The 24,709-nt window shown below is 47.4% G+C and overlaps 2 protein-coding genes across 5 annotated transcripts in view; one reads left to right on the forward strand and one right to left on the reverse strand.

Moving 5' to 3' along the window:
* LOC130203515 (lipopolysaccharide-induced tumor necrosis factor-alpha factor homolog) overlaps window positions 1–3,657 on the forward strand; it is a 23,441-nt gene extending 19,784 nt beyond the window's left edge. The window contains exons 4-8 of one of the 3 annotated variants that reach the window (XM_056429757.1): window positions 607–870; window positions 1,744–1,863; window positions 2,005–2,181; window positions 3,079–3,205; window positions 3,297–3,657. In XM_056429757.1, coding sequence (XP_056285732.1) covers window positions 654–870; window positions 1,744–1,863; window positions 2,005–2,181; window positions 3,079–3,205; window positions 3,297–3,405 — 750 coding nt within the window. In that variant the 5' untranslated portion in view covers window positions 607–653 and the 3' untranslated portion in view covers window positions 3,406–3,657. Of the gene's footprint in view, window positions 416–606; window positions 871–1,743; window positions 1,864–2,004; window positions 2,182–3,078 lie in introns of all 3 variants that reach the window. The other 2 variants (XM_056429756.1, XM_056429755.1) reach the window with 2 other exon arrangements.
* Window position 3,658: 1 nt separating this feature from the next.
* Window positions 3,659–24,567, reverse strand: mrtfba (myocardin related transcription factor Ba). 2 transcript variants are annotated; one of them, XM_056429724.1, is made up of 17 exons: window positions 24,210–24,567; window positions 15,920–16,143; window positions 13,200–13,277; window positions 12,578–12,643; window positions 12,378–12,433; window positions 12,176–12,251; window positions 11,854–12,015; window positions 11,545–11,717; window positions 11,295–11,456; window positions 10,949–11,196; window positions 10,524–10,695; window positions 8,732–9,697; window positions 8,517–8,636; window positions 7,979–8,119; window positions 7,548–7,667; window positions 7,355–7,415; window positions 3,659–7,164 (listed from the first exon to the last, which is right to left on the reverse strand). In XM_056429724.1, the coding sequence occupies exons 2-17, from the start codon at window positions 16,071–16,073 to the stop codon at window positions 6,671–6,673; spliced, it is 3,249 nt and encodes a 1,082-aa protein (XP_056285699.1). In that variant the 5' UTR covers window positions 16,074–16,143; window positions 24,210–24,567; the 3' UTR covers window positions 3,659–6,670. The 2 variants fall into 2 exon arrangements, with proteins under 2 accessions (XP_056285699.1, XP_056285698.1); XM_056429723.1 differs by having other exon boundaries at window positions 10,943–11,196; window positions 11,836–12,015.
* Between the last annotated feature and the right edge of the window lie 142 nt (window positions 24,568–24,709).

Raw genomic sequence — 24,709 nt, forward strand, 5'->3', positions numbered from 1 at the left:
GTGATAAAGTTCTTTATTTTCTGTAATGCAATTAAAAAAACAAAAATGTCATGCATTCTGGATTCATTACAAATCAACTGAAATATTGCAAGCCTTTTATTCTTTTAATATTGCTGATTATGGCTTACAGCTTAAGAAAACTCTAAAATCCTATCTCATAAAATTTGAATATTTCCTCAGACCAAGTAAAAAAAAAGATTTATAACAGCAAAACAAAATCAAACATTTGAAAATGTGTTTCCAGGTGTTTCGAGTTAATTAGACGATTCAAGTGATTTGTTTAATACCCTACTAGTATACTTTTTCATGATATTCTAATATTTAATTAGAATCCACCTGAAGCTCCAAGTCTTCAACTAACACAACACGACTCTGGAGTCGGACTCTGAGCTGGACTGTGACTCTTTTTGTTTAGGTCAAAAAAAATACAAGATAAGAGGAATTTATTTATTTTTTATTTGTTAAACGCAGCAGAGGCCGTCTCCATGGCGACGGCAGCATCTGTTCATTGTCCCGCTTCGTGCTCCACGTCGTCAACATTTTGCATGTTTTACAACGTTGTCTGGACTCCAACCCCCCCCCCCCCACCCCCCACCCCATCCCCAGGAGGATCGGAGCCCGCAGCCGGACTCTGGGTTTGATCCAGTCTGAGGATGGACCAGGTCCAGGAGCCTCTCCAGACTTCAGGGCCAAGAGAGAACTCGGGCAGGCGGGATGGCTCTGGACCCGAGACCCGGTCCGGACCCCCCCGGCCCCCACCGCGGGCCGACATGGAGTTCCGCATCAAGGAGCTTCACAACAGGCACTTCCTCTTGCTGAAGATGCAGCGCTTCAGGAAGAAGGTCGAGGAGAACGGCACCGCGGAGGGAAGTGAGTCCGGGAACCGGTCCCAGATTAATTATACACATTTAAATGTATTTTTATTTGGGAGGCCCATTGTAGTCAATAAAAAATAAAAGAAGAAAAAAACATGATTTATGCTCTATTTACATCAGTCTGCTAGAATAATAACATATTCAGTGTTGTTTTTTTATTTAGTTTTTATTAGTTTTATTTGGAGGTCAAATATATTTTTACAATTTTTTTAAAAAAATAACATTTTGAATTAAAAATATTTACATTTCCAGGTTGAGAACTATGGAGCTTCAGATGACAAGCTCTATAAAATGTTAAAATACATATAAAGCGTTGTACTTTTCTATATCCGTATATATGTGTCTATATTCAACGTAGTTGAACAAAAAAATTCAGTTGATGAAATGAATTGATTTTTTTTTAACTCATGTTTATATTATTTTTAAAAAGTTAGCTCACACAGAAGCGAATATTTGTTTTCCATCTCGGTACCACGACGGCTAATCATTAGAAAAAATGTGAAATGTCGTATGAACATGAAATAAATGATTAATTATAATGTTAAATACAAAAGACATGGAGGAAAAAAATTCAACAGAGTAAAATGAATTAAAGAGCTCTTTTTCCACTTTACCTGACATTACATTATATATAATATATATAATATTTATATCTATGTATTATATCTATATATAATATATCTATTATATATATATATATATAATATATATATTTTATATATATTATATAATATATATTTATATCATATATTATTATTCTTTTGACTTCGTCTCATAACCTTTTTGGTCACATTTGGGGGCTCCATGGTTCAACATGGCGGACAGGCTGCAGTAGCGTGAGCCGTTGACGTGTTGTCGTGTGCGTCAGTGACCTGCGAGGACCAGCGGTGTGAGCTGGAGGCCATCCAGGAGGAGCTGGAGGAGCTGCTGCGGAGGAAGGAGGAGATGGAGGCGCAGAGACGTCACTTCAAACTCGGAGCAAACAAAGGCACGTTGTCCTCCTGGCATCGTGAGAATATAATTTATAAACAACAGACGTGAACATTGTTACGTTTGAAGCATCAAACCCCCGGAGCCCTTGAGATGGGGCCCGCTGTCTGTGAAGCTCTCTGCTCGTGTTTTAAATCAGGTCCTCAAAGCCCCCGTCCCACCGCTTATAAGACGGAGGCCCCCTGTGGAGGCGTCTACATGCTGCCCCCCCCTCAGCTGGAGGAGCAGGACTTCACCCCGGAGGAGAGAGGGAGGAGGAAGAGGAAGAGGAAGAGGAGGCCCGGAGCAGAGACACCACCGGGGGCAGTCACTCCAGGTGAGGCACACACCCACATGTACACACATGTAGAGACATGTACACACATGTAGAGACATGTACACACATACACATGTACACACACACACACATGTAGAGACATGTACACACATGTAGAGACATGTACACACATACACATGTACACACACACACACATGTAGAGACATGTACACACATGTAGAGACATGTACACAGACACATGTACACACACGTCGAGACATGTACACACATGCACACACACATGTACACACACGTCGAGACATGTACACACACGTCGAGACATGTACACACATGCACACACACATGTACACACACGTCGAGACATGTACACACATACACACATGCACACACACACATGTAGAGACATGTACACACATACACACATGCACACACACACACATGTACACACACGTCGAGACATGTACACACATGCACACACACACACATGTAGAGACATGTACACACATACACATGTACACACATGCACACACACTCATGTAGAGACATGTACACACATACACATGTACACACATGCACACACACATGTAGACATGTACACACATACACATGTACACACACACACACGTACACACATGCACACACACATGTAGACATGTACACACATGTAGAGACATGTACACACATGCACATGTACACACATGCACACACATGTAGACACGTACACAAATGCACACATGTAGACATGTAGCCTACACACATGCACACACATATACACACATATGTAGACATGTACACACATGTAGACACGTACACAAATGCACACACACATGTAGCCTACACACATGCACACACACATATACACACACACATGCACACACACATGTAGAGACATGTACACACTTTCATATGAATCTCTCTCTCCCTCCCTCCCTCTAGTGGACTTCCTCGGTGCCGCCCCGGCCCTCACCAAGTGTCCGTTCTGTGGGGAGCTCGTGGTCACAGAGGTCCACAGCAGAGTGGGCGGGGCCACGTGGACCGTCGCCTTCTTGTGCGCCTTGGCGGGGTTCGTCTGTCTATTCGTTTCAATGAAGACTCTCGATGTGGTGGAGGAGTTCACCGACTCCTTTCCTCCCTTCCTTCCCTTCCCTCCTCAGGTGCGTCGCAGGCTGCTGTCTGATCCCGTTCTGCACGAGGCGTCTGAATAACGCCGACCACCGGTGTTCCCAGTGCCGAGCCGTCATACACACCCACCGCCCGTTCTGAGGGAGGCTCCTCCCCCCCGGCAGGTGTGACCACTTCCTGTCAACAACGGCTCGACCTCTGTGCCCTCTGTGACCTCTGTGCCCCCGCTCCTCGGCGTCGAGGCGATGTATCCGGCCCGTTATCTCAAGAGGGAAATGGAACAAATGCAAATCCGTCCTGTGAACTGACAAAGAGAGATTTACATACACGGCGGCTACGCTATTAAAATGTCGTGGCTGCTGTAAATATTTCTGGATAAAGAAATGAGGCGTCGCACAGTGCACCAAATTTATTGACACGGAGAAAAGGCATACAGTACTTATATATATATATACACATCTTTTTTTTGAGTATTTACATTATAGAGACCCCCATGGATGTTACACACATGTAGAAAAATATGCATTACATCTATATAAATATGTACACAATGTGCAAAACATATGGCGTACGGACGGACGAGGCGTGGGCGGCGGAGAGCGAGCGGATGGGAACGTTCCCGGAATTAAACGTTCCGCTTCTCGACCGGCGAACGTTAAACGTTAGAAGGTTTGTTAAAACTGACCGCTCGGTGTTTAAGTGCTTTTTGAACTTCTAGACGAAGGTTTCTACGGGCGATAGAAATGGAGGCGGGATCACGCGGTGTGTGTGTGTGTGTGTGTGTGTGGAGGGTCGTGTCTGGAAGGTGACCCGTCGCGACGGAGGTCGGGCGTCGACCTTGAAAAGGTCGAGGTCATTGTAGAGCTGTTGCAACGCGAGGGTAACCACTCAGACATGAGCGTGCATATCGGATAGGGGAAATAAAATACAACAACTCTGCAAACCTGAATTATACACATGAAAATCCTCTTTTACATATTTTAGTTTTTTTTTTTTTACACGAGCATTAAAAGCACGATTATAAGTTTTTTGTTTCTTTTTACAATTTTCACCCCTAAAACAAGTGGAAAAAATACAAAAACATGAGAAAAAACGTGATGATATGTCCGACTGATCAGGGCAACAATATATCAAATGTGTCGTTAAAGCCAACCGAGGGAAGGAAATCATCTGTTATAGGAAACACGGGAATCAATAAGTGATTGTTACCCTCTGGGATGAGGTCATCGCATACAAAAAATAAAATAAATACAACAAATCCTAAAAGCAGGGACTCCTTCAGGTGGTCCGGCGTTTGGAATTTGGGCACGTCCACCCAACCAAGAAAAGGAAACAAGAAAAAAACATTGGATTTAAAAAGCGAGACAAACGGCCTCATTTCAACATTTCCTGCCCCCTGAACATGAGGCAGCGCCCCCTAGTGGCCACGGACAGGAATGACAGGTTTAAAGTTAAAAATGCGATTGCACTGGAACAAAAAGCGTTCTTACTTCAAAGTGCCGTACGGTGAGACTGCATCAAAGCCAACATTTAATAAATCATTAACCGAGACGCTACACCTCGAGGTTAAGCTTTGAAAAGAAACTCGTGGGATGTGACGCAACCTGTTAGAATGCGGGTGATTGTGGCCACGCCCTCTCGTGACCTACGCAGACACAAACAGGAAGCAGCCGTCGGAGGCTTTGAACAACGATGATGTCATATACGTGTCACGTATTGGGACACTTCTTCAGACAACTTGTGGAAGGAGCTCGCGGCGGCTCGTGATGTCACACGAATACAATCATGCACACGAGTCACAGGTGCACATGCAAAAGATGGGAAGACAAATCAACACACACACACACACACAACATGCTCCTCTCACACTTGGTCAGACACTAACTGACGCATCTCGATTGAGGCGATGTGTCCCCGGCTGGATTTATTTATTAGATTCAAGCCGGAATTATAGTCTTTGAGGTTTTTGGAATGAAGTTTTAAAATGTCTGTCGTCATATCAGGATTGTTTTGTCATTGTGGTTAAATAAAAATATATATATATATGAAAAATAAATGTGAGTTTATAAAAGATTGCCGCATTAAAACTGTTTTAGACCACAGCGAAAATGTGTTTGACGCCTTTTATCTTGTTTTGTTTTTAAAGTTTTTACATTCATCTTTTTTTTCTCTCCAAATAAATGTTTCATAATTATTACTAAACGTTTTTTTCTTCTGACTTAACACTGTTGTCTGGATCACACGGCTTGGAGGCGATCCCATGCAGCCACCAGTGGAGTTCTACACAGAACAGACCATAATACTAACAACGTGAGCGCAGAGAATTTGAACGTCGACATCGTGAAGTTAACTTGAAACTATTCGTCGCAGCCCGACTGACGAGTATTGTGATTCATCCACATGACGCTTGGTCCCTCGCACGCACACACACACACACACACACACACACACACACACACACACACACACACACACACACACACACACACACACACACACACACACACACACACACACACACACACACACACACACACACACACACACACACACACACACACACAGCCTTCGAAGACATTTTCATTCCTTCTATATCTTGCAGTTCAAAACTATTCTGGATATGCGTCTGCAAGTCTTATTAATAAAACCAGATTTGTTCCCTTTCCACCTTTTTTTATGTCAGAAGAAGAATAAAAGCTGCCAACCTTTTGAGTGAAGTCCCATTTTTTCTTCTAAGATTACATTCAAAGTGAGATACTTCACTGCAGCATCTGATCACAATCATATTGATCCCTTCGTAGTGATGGGGATGCAGCCCGGGCATTCCCTCTGAGGGGAGCGAGGGGGAGGAGCTTCCCACCTCTCGTCATCGAGTCTCTGGCTCTTTAGGGTCGCGAAAGGTCAGACAGGAAAAAAAAGGCGTCCGATCGGTCAGCAGACACGTCGTGTCCAGCGTGAGAGGAGGCGGGACCTCCCCTCGGTCAGCGACCCCCAACACGAGCCTCAGATGTATTGAGAAGACAAATTCCTCTCAACGTTTAGTTACAGCTGGACCACGTCTGCAGTCTGCAGTGCGGTTTAAAGAGTATTTACAAACAGGCCCCGTTCTACTGGGATTCATTAAGCTCCATCGCCACTGATATGATCGGTCTCTCTCTCACTCTCTCTCACTCTCACTCTCACTCTCACTCTCACTCTCACTCTCACTCTCACTCTCACTTAGCATTTCTCGCTGCAGTGAAGTGGGGATATGATGAAGATGTACGAGTGAGGGTGGGTTTTACGTCGTCTCCCAATTAAAACCGTTTAAACTCAACCCCCTTGCAAGGCTGTCGATTCCTTTCCTCTTCTCTTGCTTCCTTCATCCATCCATCTCTGCTGCTCTCCCTGGACTCCGCCCCCTCCGTCAGTCCCAGTGCAGATGCAGGTCTTGCGTATCCAGGAAGTCCGTCGGGATGCCCAGAGGGGTGAGCGCCCCCCCGGCGGGCCCCGGCGGCATGGAGAGGTCTATCCACTCCATGTTGTCCAGGCCCAGGTGGAGCGTGGAGGGCGACGGAGAGTCGCAGAAGGACAAGTCGGACGTGTCCATGGGCGAGTAGGGCTGCGGCTCCATCAGCTGGGCCTGCAGCTCCTCCATCAGGCCGCGGGTGCGCGGGTCCGATGCCAGCGTGCCGTCCAGGAAGGCCTCCAGCTGATTGTCCGTGGCGAGCGAGGAGAGGCCGGACAGGCCGGACAGGCCGAGGCCCGCGAGGGGGCTCGGGGCGGGCGGGGGGGCCAGCTGGACGGGGGGCGGCGGCCTGGAGAGCGCCGTGTTGACCGGCAGGGTGGAGATGCTGGTCGTGACCGGGAGGGTCTTACCGTGAGACACGTGAGGGTCCTGCTGGATGAAAGGAGTGATCTCTGGAGGAGGGGGTACAAAAAACATGCAGGGACTGACACCGGTAACTTTAAAACAATACAATATAATATTAGAGAACTGTTCCTCATCATCCTCACACTCAATTATGTTAACATCATCTTTAAAGTCACCAAAATGAAAAAATTTCGCTCATCTCAGTATTTCCCCCGCGAGGCGAGAACACGTCTTTACCTCCACTCTCGATGAGGATGTCGAACAAGTCGTCCATTTGCTGGCTGGTTGCCGTGGGAACCTGAAAAAAAAAGGCCGTCAACGAGGTGAAGCGACTGAAGGCTGCTCATCAAAAGACAGAACGGGACGAGAAACGCCGAACACCGTGAAGTGCTCTGCGTTTGTACTCGTGGGGGGGGGGGGGGGGTCGAACCTGTGACACGCTGTTGACCTGCAGGTTGCGGCTCTGCTTGATGGCCTCCTCGTAGCGCGGGGGCTCTCTCAACTTGGGGGGCCGAGTAGCGAGGGAGGCGGGCTGAAGGATGAAGGTGGGCTGGGGAGAAGGACACAGAGAGAGAGAATATGGGCGGAGTTAAGAGGCATCAATAGTGAATGATCTCTTCCTGAAGGTATCTTAAATCATTAATTAATGTAGAATAGAGATATAGGCTTCTGCCTCTTCTGTCTTATATTGAATACTAGATTTGTAATTGTGATTGTAAATAAGTTATACTTATTGTATTGTAACACGACCACCAGCTCAAAAAGCATAAAGTTATCAGGATGGACTGAACCAAACTCCTCCTCCTCCTCCTCCTCCTCCTCCTCCTCCTCCTCCTCCTCCTCCAGTCTGAGCTCAGATACCTTATTGAGGGGTCCGTTGGAGATGCGATGTGACGCTCGTGGAGAGACCCCGTTGTTCTCCGGGCTCAGGAAACACGGTGGATTCATCTCAGGCCGAGTCTGGTTCTCCAAGCCGGTGGAGGTATTGCACAGAGTCAGAGTCTGTGGACAGCCAATGGGATCGGGGACATGAACCCTCTCAAAAATCATTTAGATTCACAATATTATGCAAATAATCTTCTTAAAACAGACTGGAATCACTTTGTTAATCACAAATAGGACACTTCTTTATTTAGTGAACATCATTCTTTGGTCACCTCAGCTCATAAGGACCCCTAGTGGTCGGGAGGGGCCGTCACAGCGTACGTCAAGGGTCCATTTAGAAATAGCGACATGGTGCAAGTCTGTTCTTCCCTGTTCCACTTCTCGGTTAAACTTCTCAGGACATTAACATCGCTTCAGGACACGGGCACGTTATTGTTTTAGGCGAGGCAAAAAGACACATGAGGAGAAAGTCCTCTCAGAAATGCCACTGACTACTCAAAGGGGCGTGGCTGACCTGGAGCAGCGGGTTGTGGTTGGATAACGGCTGGTTGGGTGCCGTCTCCTTGGTGGTTTTCCGCTGAGCGACTGAGGCTTGGACCAGGCCTGGATTTGAGAGCGTGGCTTGAAGGACGGGCTGAGAGAAGGGCAGCGGGGGTAAGAACACAATTGCGAGTCCGTACGTGCGGTTTTCTAAATTAGACACGACAACGCACGACGTCACGGTCTCACCTGCAGGCTGACGTTGGTGTTCGGCAGCTGGATGGCCGTGGCGCTGTTGGGGAGTGAGACCGGCAGGAGGATCCTCCCCGCTTGACCCGTGGTGGCTAACAGGGTCCGAGGCTGACCCAGCACCTGGGACACCCGGCCCGTGTGGCTGATGAAGAACTGCTGCGGGCTCGGGGCCGCGGGCCGGGCCTGGAGTTTGGGACTCCTCTGGGACTGGGAGAGGAGCTGAGGGCTGTTCACTATCTGGGGCTGCATCTGGGTTTGGGTCTGGAGCTGCAGCGGCTTGCCGGAGGAGACGGTCACGTCCTCCAACTTGACGACTGTCGGCGGCGGGGAGAGAGCCGGGTGTCCGAGCATCGCGTTGGGGATTGTACCGGCGGAGGAGGAGCAGTTGGACAGCACCTCCATCTTTACTCCGTTTGAGCTCAGGGCAGCGAGAACGGGGTTGATGGCGGGAACAGAATTCAGTTTTGGAGACGCAGAGTCGCCGCCGCCCTGGCCTCTCTTCTCCACCTCCAGCTGCATCTTCAGCTCCTCCACCAACCTCTGCTCCTGCTCCAGCTTCTTTATCAACTCCACGATCTGCCGCTCCTTTTCGTGGAGCCGCCGGTCCTTTTCCTCAGGGACTCGAAAAGACGACGAGAGAGGCGAGGACTGCGACCCCGCCCAGCCGGAGCTCACCAGAAGTGTTTCGGAGGCCCCCGGTTCCCGCTGGGGGGCCGAGCGGTCGCCGGGGACGGGGGAGACCGGCGGTGGCGGGTTCATGTTCTCTGGCGCCACCTGCTGGGCCGGGAGGACTACGGCGGGGCTGCCGGTGCCGGTGAGGTCCATGGACATGGAGGAGAGGGCGGTGACGGGAGGCGAGGCGCAGTGGTTGTCCTGGAAAGGCTTCAGTCTCTCCATCAGGTCGGTCTTTGTGCCCGACACGGGGAGGCCGCGCAGCTTCAGCTCCAGCTTGAGTTCAGCCACCTGGACGAAGACAAACATGGCCACGTGAACAATGTCAGGCTTTTAAGTATTTGTTTTGACTGTTTGTGCAACTTCAGAATATATTGGAACAAAGCACGAGAGTCGTAGTGATATGATATTTTTGGGAGGTTTCTCTTTTTCATATATTTATTACAAAAGTTTATATTTCGAAATATGTGCCCGCCTTTAATTAGGAAGTCATGTTTTGTTGTATGTTGCTAGGTTGATCGGTCAGAAAAAAAGGTGTTTAGAAATATGTTTTATTTTAAAGGTCTATGAGGGGAAACTGGATTAGGTGCGGAAAATACACCCAAAAAGAAATAGTAACATTTTACAGAAAATTCATCTGAACAATGATTGTTGAAATAAGCTAAATGTGTAAAGTAAATATATTCACGATATACAACACTTGTTGCTTCTGCTTTACACGAATTAAAACAGTAAGTTATGTATATGTCTGTATAATTAACGTGTGTTAGAAGGTGATCTTTAGAGGTGATGCCAGCTGCTTCTCCTGCTTATTGTTTTTTAGTTTTTTATTCAATGCAACTTTGAGAAAAAGAGATTTGAACTTGAAACATATTAAGTCTGTGCCCTCAAGTTATCTTTGTTTTATCAGACTTCCCAAATGACTAAACGAATCCTTAATATCAGATATCAGATTTCTATAATAACAGTCCTACTGCTGGCGGTGGAATAATATCTCGTCAGCCTAAGAAAATGTCAATGTCTACCTTTAGGCTACAACCCTCACTTTAACTTCAAAGCTGCTCCTCAAGCTACAAGGAGCGAGCGCTTTGCTGCTACCAGTGAGTTCTCCAAATACCTTCATCTCCTCCAGATTGGCAGGTAAGACTCCCGGCTTGCGGTTGGAGAGCGAGTTGCTCGGACGAGTCAGAGCCGGAGTTAAAGAGGGAGGCGGAGGCGCAGTGGGCAAAGACACCATGATGGAGGTCGGCAGGCTCCCGGCGCCGCCGCTCTGACCCTCCGTCACAGGCCTGGGGGGGGGGGCAAAGGAGTATTAATGGAGAGCTCAGAGAAGAGAAAGAAATAGGCGGGACAATCCATCCATCCATGTTATGGAAACAGCTGCTGGTGAAGCAACATCTAGGTACTTATTATATGATCAGATGCTGAGTTGTTATTGGGTCTTTTGGTTTTTCCAGATACGAGTTATGGAGACGAGCCAAAAAACAAAAATAAAACAATGCTGTATACAATGACTGTATTGCTGTTGTTTCGTACCCGTACTTGAGTGGAGCCGGTAAGATGGTCTGGTAGTTGTAGTGCTGCTGCTGCTGGCTCAGGATCTGCAGCTGGAGGAACAGCTGCTGTTGCTGCAGCAGTCGGGCGTAGGAGGAGTCCATGGGGGCCTCGCTGGCCTCCAGCTTCTGGTCTGGGGGAACATACTGGTGGTACTTGAGCTTTTTCACCCGGGACTTGGGCTCTTTGCCCTTCTTGCTGCGGCTCTTCTCCGAGGGCGACTTCTGCTGACTCTGCTGTTGTGGGGAGGAGAGAGGGGGAACAAAATAAATGTGCCATTTGTCCAGCAGTATTAAATATAATGACATTTAGCGGTGGAAATAAATGCTCTTACTTTCACCAGCGTCGGGCCTGGTTTTAAGAGAGCAGACGTGGTGAACGGCTGTGAGGGAGGGTCAGCGGTGAATTGAGCGACAGCCGGGTGGCTGGCGGGCGGTTCGACCACGGAGATCGCCTTCACAAAGTCTGCTGCTGCTCGCGTAGCAACTGGGAAGACCTGAGGAAGCAGAGCAAAGAATCTAACACTGATCTTCAGACCTGGGGCGATGAGGGGCAGCCGGTTGGTTCAGTGTCCAGTGGCTGACCTGCAGCGGGGTGCTGGGCGTCGGTGGCGCCGGGATCGGAGAAGGCGTGTCTGGCACTTTGCTCTCGGCCGGAGAGGCCACGCAGCTCGGAGGCTCCCGGCTGGCCGGGCGCTCCGGGGACGGAGCCTCGCAGCTGTCTTCGTCCAACACCTTCGGATAATTCACCTGACCCACTGACGGAGAACGTAAAGGAAAAAAAAGCCCGGCGCTCAATCACCTTGTTCTTTCCACCGAGACTCTAAAAAAAAAAGTCAAATATGGCAACATTAAAAAAAAGGTTGTTATCATCACCGTTGCTCTGCCCCTCACCGATGATTGCCGTTTTCACGCTGGAGTCCACGGGCAGGATGTTCTTCTCCACCAGCTCCATGGGGCCGGGCCTCTGGGAGATCTTCTCGTTCAGGTTGTCGGCGAGCCGCGCCCGCTTCAGTCTCATCTGGGTGGCCTGCAACGAGGGTTCTGCCCCCGTCTCTGGAGGAACAGAAACGACGTCACCACAAGAATCGTCAGCTTGGAGAAGATTTCTTTTTTTTTGTTTTTGCGTTGGCTCGAATAACATAAATATTGGTTTGTGCATAGCGTCGTGTCTGGGGCCGATTTGGAAATCGGGAAGCAAGAGAGTCGCCGGTACCTTGCAGGATGTGCATCCTGATCAGCTCGGCTCTCTCTGGACGGCTACGGATCTTGTGCTTGAGGAAATTTTCAGTCTAGAGAGAAAGACAAGACAGGCAGTTAATTGTCTAAATGTTCACGCCACACACACACACACACACACACACACGTCCCGGAGAGCTTCTCCTCTGCTCCCCCACAGCACTTTATTTCCAACGTACCCGGGCTCTCTCCAAGCTGCGAATCTGCCCGTGGAAAGCCGCCGGGCTCTTCAGAGCTGCAACACAATGTATTTTCATAAATGTCGTAGCGCAATTTTTTTTAAGGACAAACGATCTTGAAAAAGGGCCATCGTTGTTTTATTATCTCAACCATCGGGATCCAACTTCTCTATCGTGCATCTGCACACGCTGGTACTCACGTGGCATGATGCCCTGGTCCACCAGCTGCTCCCGGGTCCGCCTCTGCTGAAGCCTCAACTGCAGGACTGCAAACAAATGACATATTATAAAAGGTTGTAATGTAAGTGCAGTACATGACATCAAGATGAGAAGGTAACCGCGCACTAACCTCTCCCTACCCCTGACACATCACTCACATCCTGTGTGTTGACTATATATAATAATGTTATTATATAGGCGACATTTTGCACTCAGGACATCATCTATCCTGCCAGTCGACGCCCATTTCTAAAAACATTGGTTGCCACCATAAGTGCACGGTAGCGTGGCCAAAGGAGACTTCAGGCAGTCTTATCCGGTGGGATTTTACAGAACTTCCCTCCTGAGGGCATCCTAGAGCAAGTCCTCAAGTTTCAGGATGTGATGTTTCATTCTGTTTCCCCATGAGCCGACATTTTAGGGTACGACACGTCACACGGCGTTTACGCGTGGACCAATGAGACGCCACGATCAAAACCACGGCACAAGAAGCAAAGACGGACAGCCGGCGTCAAAATATTAGAAATGGTTTCATGATCATTTATTCCATCTGTTAACAAAAAGGTGGACACTTAAGTGAGACTTTATTAGAGGAGCGCTCACCTGCTCTGTACCTCGTGCAGCGGTCACTGGGGGTCTCCACCTCCATGTAGGCCATCGTCTGAGTCCGAGGGTCCTGGCCTGTGGGGGCGGTCCAAAAGACAATGAGTGATGAAGCCGTTTGACCCCGAGCTGACAGAGACGGCCTCGCGCGAAAGCCGAAGATATGTCACTCGCAGTCACATCCTCTCGACGAAGGATTAGAGGAGCGCCGTTAGCCCCCCGTCCTGCACGCCATTTTCGTTCCTTCTTTTTTCACAGCAGGGGCACAAGCCCCTCCTACCAGCCTACTCTTACTTCCCTCTCTCACTCAGCATATTTAGGATGCCTTGCTCTGGTTCCTCGTAACTTTTGAGGACCAGCCTGAGTCGGCGCTGACTAAGGACGTGCTGTACAGCTCCATTGTTGCTATTCTATAACGTGTGGATGCGTCACATTAGGTGGGAGGGGCTTGTGGACTACAGGACAGACACTTCTCCATTCACAGGAAGGGATGCTCGCTCTCAGGAAGCAGATGGCCGACCCAATGTCACATTTTGAAATCTTCCCCCTCCACGGCGATAAAAACATAAATGTGGATGTGACTCTCCCAGACTCCACCCCCATGGATTGCATCGCCTTGGTGGCTATGCAAAACAGCCACGCATCAATAAGTCATAACCTTTATTGCATACATGGCTCGAGCTAAAAAGGTTAAACAATTACAGAAAGTGTCAATTAAGAAATGAACAATTCAGATTATGGGTTTGCCGATCGTTTCTATTTTCGAAAGATTATTTTCGTTCTGATTGTAAAGTTTATTTAGGGGGGAAGGGGGGATTTCCTTAATATACGCGTAGGAAAAACAAACCATCGACGCACCACTCGGCACAGGCCCGGTTTAGAGCCCGACTGCACTGAGTAAATAGTTGGAGAAAGACTTGCAGAGGAGGCGCGTTGGCCTAAAAGGAGATATTTATAGACTTCCAGTCAGGGGCATTGTCCTACATCGGGACGGGAAATGGCGCTCGGCCAGCACATGTTGACCTGTGACCTGAGCAGAGGAGGAGAGAGGTGGACTGCGTGACGGAGCTGTTGACACACACAGGGCAGTCAGCGGGGCGATGGAGGACTCACAGGAGAAGCATAAACTGCATTGAACAAGGGAACCGTTCATTTCAATCGAGAGGTAGATTTAGAGGGTTTAATAATATGTGACTCAGATACAAGGAAACACACAGCTGGTGATGTGTGGGAAACAAAACAATAAGTCACATAAAAAGAAACACAAAATGACACGTACAGGACTGTCTCAGAAAATTAGAATATTGATCTTATTTTTTATTTTCTGTGTAAAACATAAACAATATTCTTTTTCATATCTTATATTCTATTTATATTTTTATATATATGCATATTATAGCTATCCATATTATCAAAACACATTTATTATAGAAGTAAATAATATAAAATCTATAAATAAAGAATATCAATAAAATCATGGAATCAATCTAACAAAATCAAAACAACAAACAATTTTTGCTTTTTTTTTGTTTTGTTTTGTTTTTTTTTTTTATTTTTTTTTTTTATATGGTAAATTTTATGATATAGGAATTTTATGAGATTTTGTATTAGAGTTTTTCAATATTAAAAGAATAAAATTAAAGAATAAAGAATAAAGGTTTGTAAATAAATCAGTTGATTTAAATGATTTTGTTTTTTTTTTTTTTTTTTTACAAAGAATAAAGAACAATAAAATTTTTTTCTACATTTCTCACATAAAAAGAAACACAAAATGACACGTATATGGACATGATGCATTAATACACTTATTTGTGTTCTTGTTGATCGTGAGATAGGAAGATGGAAACCTCTTTCACATCCGTCTTGGTCAATGTGAAGGAGAGAACAGCCGTCACCGTTTAGCATAAACAAGAAGCAGCGGTGGCACACGTACGGTAACTCCTGCAGATTTTGGACCATTTCTTTTGGGAATACACTCGTTCAAGTCATTATTGGCAGATGTTAACACCACTATGTGAGAGGGGGTCCTCAGAGGGGGTGGAAAGCATGAGGTGTGTGTGTGTGTGTGTTCTCACTGGAAGGGAAATGACAAGAGCCAAGATGATGATGATGTTGACATTCCACGGAAATGTTCCACCAGTGGACTCGTTTTCATTGTGCTCTGGAAAAGCACACAATCCCACAATTATCCCAAAAGTGTTTAATCCCCGGCTTTGAAGGATTTTTTTTTTAGAAGTACGGCGAGCAATATCACAGCGGCTGCCGTGCACTGATCTCCGTAAACCGTCGACGCCGTGATTAGGAACTGGCCAAGGCGACAGCGGCTCTACCGCGCTCCTCAAACCCGGTCATCGCATCACTCATCTGAGTGTCTGAGTCTGTCCCATGTGGCCAGAACAACAACAACAACAACAACGTGCCAGCCGGCTCACACGAATATAATTTCTTGTCGAAATAATGCACAAAAGAAAAAAAAGCTGATGGAATTTTTTTAGGGCTGGATTTTAACTTAATTTGATTAATTAATGCAGTACGTGTCTGTGTCGATGCGTGAACAGCGTGTGGGCCATGTGAGTATTGAGGGTATTTGAGGATCGAGCGGAGCAGATGCAACACAGGCAAGGAGCGCAATGTCCCTTTGGACTCTCTCGGCGGCCGGTGTGGTCGTATCTTCGGTCTCAGCGTGCCACGACGGGCTCGTTCGCCCAGTATTTTCTCACCATGCTTGCGTCCGTTCGGCGGAGGCAGAGGCTGCAGCGACAGCTCCTCCATCTCGTGGGTGACCGCCTCGCTCTGGGGACTGGGCAACAGCAGAGTCGACATCTCGCAATCCCCCTCTGCTCCCAGCGGCCCGTAAGACGCCTGGAGCTCCATGTTGCCTCTGGAGGGGGGGGGGGGGGGGGGTTATGGATCACTGCCCCCTTTGGTTATGTTTCGCTGCTACCTGTGTGGAAACAAGAAGAGAGAAGGAGTTTGAGGGAAGTGTAGTAACTACGTCATGACAACAACGACGACGACATCCGTCACGCCGTCGGTACGTCTGCTTCACTCAACCGGCGAAAAGCGTCGGGCGGCATTTTCATTCGGCCCATCTGGAAGAGCTCAAGTCCCAAAATCTGTCATTAAAACGAGAGCCGCTGGCCACTACGCTGAATAATGGCTTCGAACCGCCGCTGGAAGAGAAACCACGCCAGCGTGACCATGAATGTTCTCTCTGTTCAGACATAATCTGGAACATGACGTCGTCGTGTGGCAGTTTCAAAACGGGGGGAACGGAAACATTTCGGGGAGCAAAACAAACAGTTTAGTATCCATGGCTTTTAAGTCTGGATGCTATTTATCGCTCCTCAGCAGCATCCACAGGACCCGGGCTCTCCTCACCAACCGGCCTGAGGTGCTGCTCTTGGCCCAGAAGCACTGTGCTCCTATTGGCTGCTTTCATTTCCCCCTGGAGGTCCTCAAAGTGCCAAAGACATCAGACGAGGGAGACGACGGGGTTGGACTCACATTTGGTTCTGGTGGCTGAACGCCGATGCAACGAGTCCCAAAGCCCACGTTTGATCCTCTCTTGTTATGCTTTGAAAGATTGTACGAGAATCTAGAACAAATGAGTGCAAGAGACATATTGTTTGCCATGAGCTTTGTTTTCCTCTGACTTTTGATTCCTGCCGTTTACACTAAACATGGTCTTCCTCAAAGAAGGTTTATAATATCTCTGTGGTAATAGAAAGTAAAAACATCACAAATAAATGAGCTGCTAAGAAGAGTTTTATATAAATAATTTGCCCTAGCCGTACATAAATGTGCATGTCACAAATAAGTGCATACAATTCCAAACTGGTTATAACTAAAGACCATCTCACAACGGTTCCCACCAGACGGGACTGGAGCGTTAAGTCGAGGCGCCCACTCCCAACTTCCTCCCCCTTAACTCAGACCACCCACACACACACACACACACACACACACCCACACCCACACGTGACTCCAAATCCAGGCCACACACGATATTACGAGGCCGTATAGACTCGGTCCCAGACGGACTTTACACGATGAATAATAATGTAACTGGAATTATCTCACAGCCGGTTTCAGGTGCGACGCCTCGTGTCTTAAGGACGTTGTTGAGTGTGGATTCAGACCAACCAATCGAGACGTGGAGTCTTGATGTGAGGGTCAAACACAGTGAACTTGGCATCGACTGGCCCTCTGAATTGGTTCACGTTGAATCCGGCGACCACTGCAAAACTTCCCTAAAGCTTTGGCCTCTGACCCCCGCCCCTGTAATTTTCTCTATCGCGCCAGATTACAGCAGAAGTAATTTAAGGTCCCTTTCTTAAAGACGTCTTTGTTCTTTTATTAAACTAAACGTCTGTTATTGATCGTCTCTACAGCAGCATGTCATTCTGTCTCTACGTGTCGTATTAACACTTCTCGGCTCTCCGTCTCGGGCGGAGCAAAGAAAAAGTCACCTGCACTGCACCCCCCCCCCCTCCCCCATAGCATCATGCAGCACCAGAAGTCGCATTAAAAGCAAGACATATTTAATTTCTAATACGTTAAAAATACTATATGGCCCTCAATTAAATATATTTAGCCGTTATGGCTCCCCCAGTCAAAAAGGTTCCTGACCCCTGATCTAAAGGATGCTTCCTGCGCCGCGAGGCCTTTAGTTGAGACGTTTCTAGGCCAAAGCCGTTAGAAAGGAGACTCTGCAGGCATCAACTCTGGCCAAGAGGCATCTCCCTCAGGCTTTAAGCAAGGAAATGCATCAACCATTCAGAGACTGGATTTAAATCTTCTTCCTTCCCTTCGGTTTCTCTAACAAAGGAGGTGGAAAGATAAACAGCACCTCAAGATTCAAGATTCAAGATTCAAGATGTTTTATTTGTCACATACACACACAGGGTGTGCAGTGAAAAAAAAGTGTGGCTCTCAGCAGGGGTGCAAGGGCAAAAAACAACAACTACAATACAAAAAAAACAAAACAATATTTACAGTTGTGTGTGTGTGTGTGTGTGTGTGTGTGTGTGTGTGTGCCTAAGAGGGTGTGGGGTGGGGTGGGGGTCCTGGTGAGGTCGGGTGAGGATCCTGACTGAGTGAGGAAAGACCGTCCCTCTCTCTCTCTGTTCTGCATGACTACTGAGGCGCCTGCCTGGCCGCAGAGTGCAGAAACTGGTGTTTGGTGTGGTGGATGTTGATGATCTCTGGCTCTGGTTCATGATCCTGCCTCTGGTGTACAAGTCCTGCAGTGTGGTGGGTGTGTCCAGTGAGGTGGGAGTGTCTCTGACTCTACTCTCTGCAGACTCTCCTGTGTTGCAGCGCCAGGCTTGCAGGCCCAGGCTGTCTGCGCTTCCTGTCAGGACGCTCTACAGCTCTAGAGCTCAAGGACTGAAGGTGAAGGACTGACTTTTTTCTTGCTCTGCTGCCTTGGCTGGCGCTGCCTTTGCCTGCTGCCTTTCCTTGACCAGTCTGTGTGTGTTGTGACATGTCAGATTATCGTGGATGTGGAGTGGACTCATTTAGTCCCAGTCCTCCCCACCCCTGTCCTGTGTCCCCCCTGAGTGCCAGTCTTCCTTGTCCTCTGTTCCCTCCCTTCCTAAAGTCCCTTATCATTTGGTGACATTGTTGAGACATGACCAGAGTGACACCCAGAGGCACCAGGTAGCTTCCTCGTAGCAGGTCTACCAAGGCCCGTTGGTCGGAGATCAGTGATCAGGCCACTGTGTCATCCGCAAACTTGATGACTGTGCAGAGTTGAGTATGTGTGGTACAGCACAGGCTGAGGTACAGTGGGGGGGGAGGATGGGGCTGGGGTGGGAGGTTCCTGGGGGTGAGGGTGAGGTGTCCCCTGGTGCCCACCCTGACCCCCTGTGGCAGGAGTCAGCACACAGGAAGGGGGTGTCCAGAGTCAATCAGTCAGTCCTGTTCAGTCAGCTTGCTATGGTGTTGATGATCACTGAACAATCAGCAATGAACTCATAATGAATAGCCCCCCCCAGATGAGAGCCCCCCCCTCTGTGGTGTGCAGTACCTGGGAGTGGGCATAATCCGTGGATCTGTTTGATTGAGGATCTGTTGTTTGGGGGATAGAGGAGGAAGGGAGGAAGGCGCAGATGAGGAAGGAGGCCTCAAGCATTTTATTTCCCTTATCAGGAGCATGCATTTCATGTCCAGGAGGTGCATGCTGCGTCGGCATTCATTCCAGGGCACACAGAAGCATTCTTGGGCACAGATAGTGGGGGGACTCGGCCAGGCCCAGGGAGAGGTTTGTGGTTGTGGTGAAGCTAGGTGGAATATACAGGTGAACACTGGGTCACAGAATATACAGACAGGTCTTCAGCACCTTTGCTGGTCCTGTGGTCCTGCCTCACCTCTCCTCCTCCCCCTCCTCACACACTGTGTTCAGTGTGTCACACCTGATTTCCCTTTCAAGGTTCATGGCAGAACTAATACCCTTGGTAAAAAGTTGTAAAGATCAAACTGAAGTCACCAACTTTGATGTTTGATGCGGTGGGATCTGAACTGATGCCGACTTCAGTCACATCTACAGATTTTGAAAAGCGATGTTTGACATTAGTGGGTTCAATCAAAGACGTTTGCAAAGCAGTAAACAAAAGGAGGCTGACGAATGAATATATACAAATATATTTCAGAGGGCGTCACAAACTCCTAAACAAACATAGTCAAATGTGTTTGCATGCTTGTCTGTCCATGGGCGATCGTGTACGAGTTGTTGATGAATCAGAGTCTTTCAGTAGATGAGTTCACGCCTACCTGTCGTGGCAGAGGCCAGCAGAGAGGAAGGAGACCTTCAGCTAGTCGAGTCACGCTAAGCCATGGACGATATACAATATATGTCATGGTGGACTATATACAACATATATGCATGTTCAGTCCAGTTATGTCTTCATTTTCTGTAATATATTATAAAAGGAGGGCCAACTTCAGGAAAGGGATGTGATATTACACTAACCACTTCATAAATCGTGAGATAATAATGCACACAGTGCCGAACCAGACGCCGCTGTGATAGTGGAGAATGAAAACAGATGATAAGTACCACTAAAAGATGCCTGAATAAAACTGTTCGTCACTCGTCCATGCAGAGACAATGGAAACTCCTGGTCCTGATGACTAGAGAGCTGTAATAATACAGCATCGCACTGCAGTGAGGGAGAGGCTCTCAGAATACTAATGGACAGAAGCTTTCAGGACTCTTCGGGAAATGTGCTTAAAATAAATTCATTAGGGTTTTATTGATGTGTCAATTTACTGACACTCAGGGTGGATAATGGTCCTGTACTACATATCTATGTATGTATGTCTTTGTTTATGAAGGCTCTTTCATGAACACATCATAAATAGTGCGTTAAAAAGAAAATAGCAATGTTTTTTTGGCTTCTTTTTTGTTTGTTGGGCTGTGATCGGCGGAAGATGATTTTTGAACATTCCCAGAAGAAATGCAGTATTATCACCACCAGTTAAACACATCTTGGGCTCGCGGGGGATACAGGTTGATTGTATCGTTGTAAGTAGAATGAAAATATGACATATTGACCCAAAAAAAAGTGTGTATTACTGAGTGCCAAATCCAAAAATCAGCCGAATTTCTATCGATTGGCGGGATTGAAAGACAAGAAAAGTCCGGCAGATTCCAACAGTCAGAGCCCGACGTGCTGTGTGTATATGCGTTGGGGGGGGGGGAACGAGGGAGGGAAAGCAGGAGAGAGAGAGAGAAGGAACAAACAACTGTCACGGCTGGCAGCACGGCGAGGGATAAACGACGGCAGCGCTTGCAAAGCAGAATCAGAAGAGCAGATCCAGATGGCCGCCGCTACCCGTTGCCCTCCGACTGCTCTTTTAATGGCACGGGGCAACAAGCACCATGTGTTCCATCAAAGGGGAGAACACACACACACACACACACACACTACTGGAGGCAGATGTGCAGGTTTGCAGGTTATGTTGTCCTGCTGCGAGGCAGCGCGGCCCTTTTTTCAAACCCGGCCCAGGTGATGCGTCGGGTCATTGCAGATGATCCACATGAGACCGAGCAACCACAAACCAACAGGCTCCTCCCCTTTCCCGTCTAAAAAATGTCTTGTCAACAACCTCTCAGTACGTCATTATATGATAGACAACCAGGAAGAAAGTGATCCACGCTGAGAGGGGATGACAGCGCCACACACACACACACACACACAATGATTGTCAAAGGGCCAACAACACAAGTTAATCTCCAGTATTTGAACAGCGAGGAGGCTGGAGTATCGGTCCAGGAGGAGGCCTGCTGCATCCTCAACCAGAAGAGAAAACAAACTGACGGACCGATCCATCTTCATAGCCCCGCAATAGCTAGAAATACTTTCTCGTGGACACCGCCGTGATCCAGACTTCAGTTTGAAGGTATTCCTCCTTATCACCGACGCTTATTGTGGAGCTCAATGGAAAGCTAGAATCTCAGGATCAATGGAAAACAAAAAACAGGTTAATATCTGTGCTGTTTTTCTCTGCACTAGAGGATCAGAGTTCAACGACCATTTGAGTCAACGCTGAGGCACAACAATGCCAGTATCCGTCTCTCTCGAAACTCTATAAAAGGTCTTGGCTTAAGTCATTTGATGTGCACCTTCGACTGCAGTGTGAACATCCAAAGAAAAACACATGAGCTCATATGTGGGTGTGGATTCAGGATGTAAAACAATACTCAAAGTCTAACCAATCGTGTATCTTTTCTGTCTATGCCATGTAAGTGCTATGCAAATACGATTTATATTTCTATTATTACTCTTTCACAATCCTTTTTTCAGAAAAATAAAATCAGTGAATGATCTTTAAGCCACTGAGTGGAACAGATAGTACGCATATCCGTAAGAACCGTGGAGATACCACCCGTCTCTGCAGACTACGAAACGGGTCAACTTTACGACAAAGAGGCCGGGCTGGGTAAAGTACTAGGGCTGCACAATTATTCTAATATTAACTATGATCACCATTTTGTCTTCCCACAACTACATTAATAGGATCAACTGCGAAACTGCCATTTGAAATGTTCAGTCTACTCCGGTAACATTGTGCCGCATGGCAAAGTAAACACTTCCTAAAGTGGTTGATTTGATTATTTTTTAGATCTTTTAGCTTCATTTATGGGGAGCGGTGGTGCACTCTACTTATTAACCTGTGCGTAAGGTCCCGGATGCTGCGGAGAAGAAGAGTGATGCACAATACACTACTTTGTTTTCGCCAAATTCATTTGTGTGAGGGAGAACCTTATTTGTAAGTCTCATTTTAACGCAAATACATGTTAATTAGCGGAAATGTAGCACGACAAAAAAGGTGAAATCAGTGCTCTGTTGAGTTTGATGTGAGATGGAAACAGGTTTAACTGAACACCGCTGTCTTGGGCCAAGAGCTAATAAATAAAGAAGCATCATGAAGTCTGGTATCTGTACAAATGTAACGTACCACTGACTATGGAAAAAAGAACATGAGAGGAAACCCTGACACAGCACATTTTTAGAAGATAATTAGGCCTACCTTCTTAAAAAGGCAAAACTTTTGTCTAAAAAGAACATATGATGTGTCCTCCATGACTGGGAATCTTCTTAAACAGAATAAATATGACTTGGATTTTTAAACGTGTTAATTATGAACTAACCCGACAAGCAATTAATTCTGTAATTAAGTGAGAAATGTGAAACAAATATACCACACACACACACACACACACACAAGCACGAGAGTCACTCCATGCTAAACTACAGCTCGAGTGGAGCGCTCTGGGCCTGAAATAGACCACGTCTGGTTCCAACAAAAATGTCCTTCTTTTATCCCCCGAGATAAGACAGAAGATGATGTCATCACTGTTCAGCTCTGTTCCCACGGACACACGCACGTGCAGTGTCGGCTTTGTGGAGCGAACTGTTTTGTCCTTCTGAAAAAGCAGAACACAAAAAAGGAGTAATGGCTGGAAGCCAACCCCCCACACACACACACACAATGGGACAGCCTCATCCAAGAAGAGAAGCTACATGGAACAACAACTTCACAACAGTAAGTGCAGCCTGCGATGGGGAGTTATGTAAGTTTGCTGATGTAAAGTAGTTCCTGCAGGAGCATAAACAAATCCAAATGAACCGCCCCGGGGTAGCTTATTGCTTTTATGAGGGCAAGTATAACTCGAGCATGACATTGCTATTAACTCCTGCAACTCAGTACAGTCGATTGACCACAACCACTGCAGAGGGGAGGAGAACAAATAAGTCAGATGAGTGGGCAAAAATAAAGAACTATAGTACTGTTTAATTTTCATTTAATTTGCCACGATGAGAGACTCGAGTCTGAAGTGATCTGAGAAGACAGTCCTGGAAACTAATATTTGCACCCGGGGACATATTGCTTACATAATTACCTCACCGCCTGACCACGAGCACAGGGCGTAAGTTAATAATAAGATCATAATTCACACGGTTTCAGTGACATGCTTTAACCAGCATCGGGCCGCCTGTGAGGCCACCACATCCCGTCTTGACTCACACGGACCGACCCGTTTGGATTTGCTGCAAGGCCACGCGCACACGCATACACACACACACACAGACACGCACGCACACACACACACCACCTCGCTTCAATCGATCAGGAAGGCCAATAGAGAGAGATCACGTCATAAGCGCCAGACAAGCCAGCGCGCGTGGCGGATGTATGCAAACTCGCGCGCGCTCCTCCTGTTCATGCCGCAGCGTCCAGAGAGCATCCGCGGCTTTAAGAGGAAGATGTCTGCAGTAACACAAATAAAAAAATACACAAACACCCGGCACACGCGAATAGTCACTTGACAACAAGCTTGAACACGTTTCTGATTAAAGTTATTATCAACCGACATGGCCGTTTGGCTCAGTTCCCGCGGAGGTGGAGGTGGGTGGGTGCATTAGAGGCTATAACGACTGCTAGCTAACGTCACTTTAAATCTGACAGGTGAGTGAGTTGCGGACAGTATCGCCATACCTGTCATAAATGACGACGGGGACGTCTTTCTTCGGGGCTTAAAAACAAAGTAGAGGTGCGACAGCCAAACCCCGTTGAGGTCCACGCGACCCCGGTGCAGCCTCTCCTGCCCAGCCTCTCGTCTGCAATGCGCGGAACAATTCTTCAACAACAACCTCCTCACGGTTCCGCCGGTTAGCGCCTGTTTAGCTCCCGCGGGCTAACATGCTAAAAACATGACCGAACGGCGAAGACTTGAAGCCGCAGATGTGTGCCGAGCTCACCACGGAGTATCCATCGGCGTCAGCGGGAATTATCTTGTGTGTGTTATTATTTCTTCTCGTCCCCCTAGCTGTGAGGCTGAAGTTTATTTGGCGGAGTAAAATGGCTGCGACTGGTCTAGCCTCGGCTGCGGAGTGACGTAACGACGTCGACGGTTAGGGGGGGAAAAACTACAGCAAGCAGTCACGACAGGTTTTTTTTTATATAGACACCTGGTATTTCCCTGCTATTAAAACAAA

This window comes from Pseudoliparis swirei, chromosome 13 (assembly GCF_029220125.1).
Source record: "Pseudoliparis swirei isolate HS2019 ecotype Mariana Trench chromosome 13, NWPU_hadal_v1, whole genome shotgun sequence".
Taxonomy (NCBI): Eukaryota; Metazoa; Chordata; class Actinopteri; order Perciformes; family Liparidae; genus Pseudoliparis; species Pseudoliparis swirei.

Coding starts and splice junctions, on each gene's coding strand:
- mrtfba (XM_056429723.1), bottom strand. CDS start 16,073: ATGGAGCTCCAGGCGTCTTACGGGCCGCTGGGAGCAGAGGGGGATTGC. Junction 8,120..8,516: donor ACCACAACCCGCTGCTCCAG/GTCAGCCACGCC, acceptor GGCTGTCCACAG/ACTCTGACTCTGTGCAATAC. Junction 7,416..7,547: donor AGGTCAACAGCGTGTCACAG/GTTCGACCCCCC, acceptor TTTTTTTTTCAG/GTTCCCACGGCAACCAGCCA.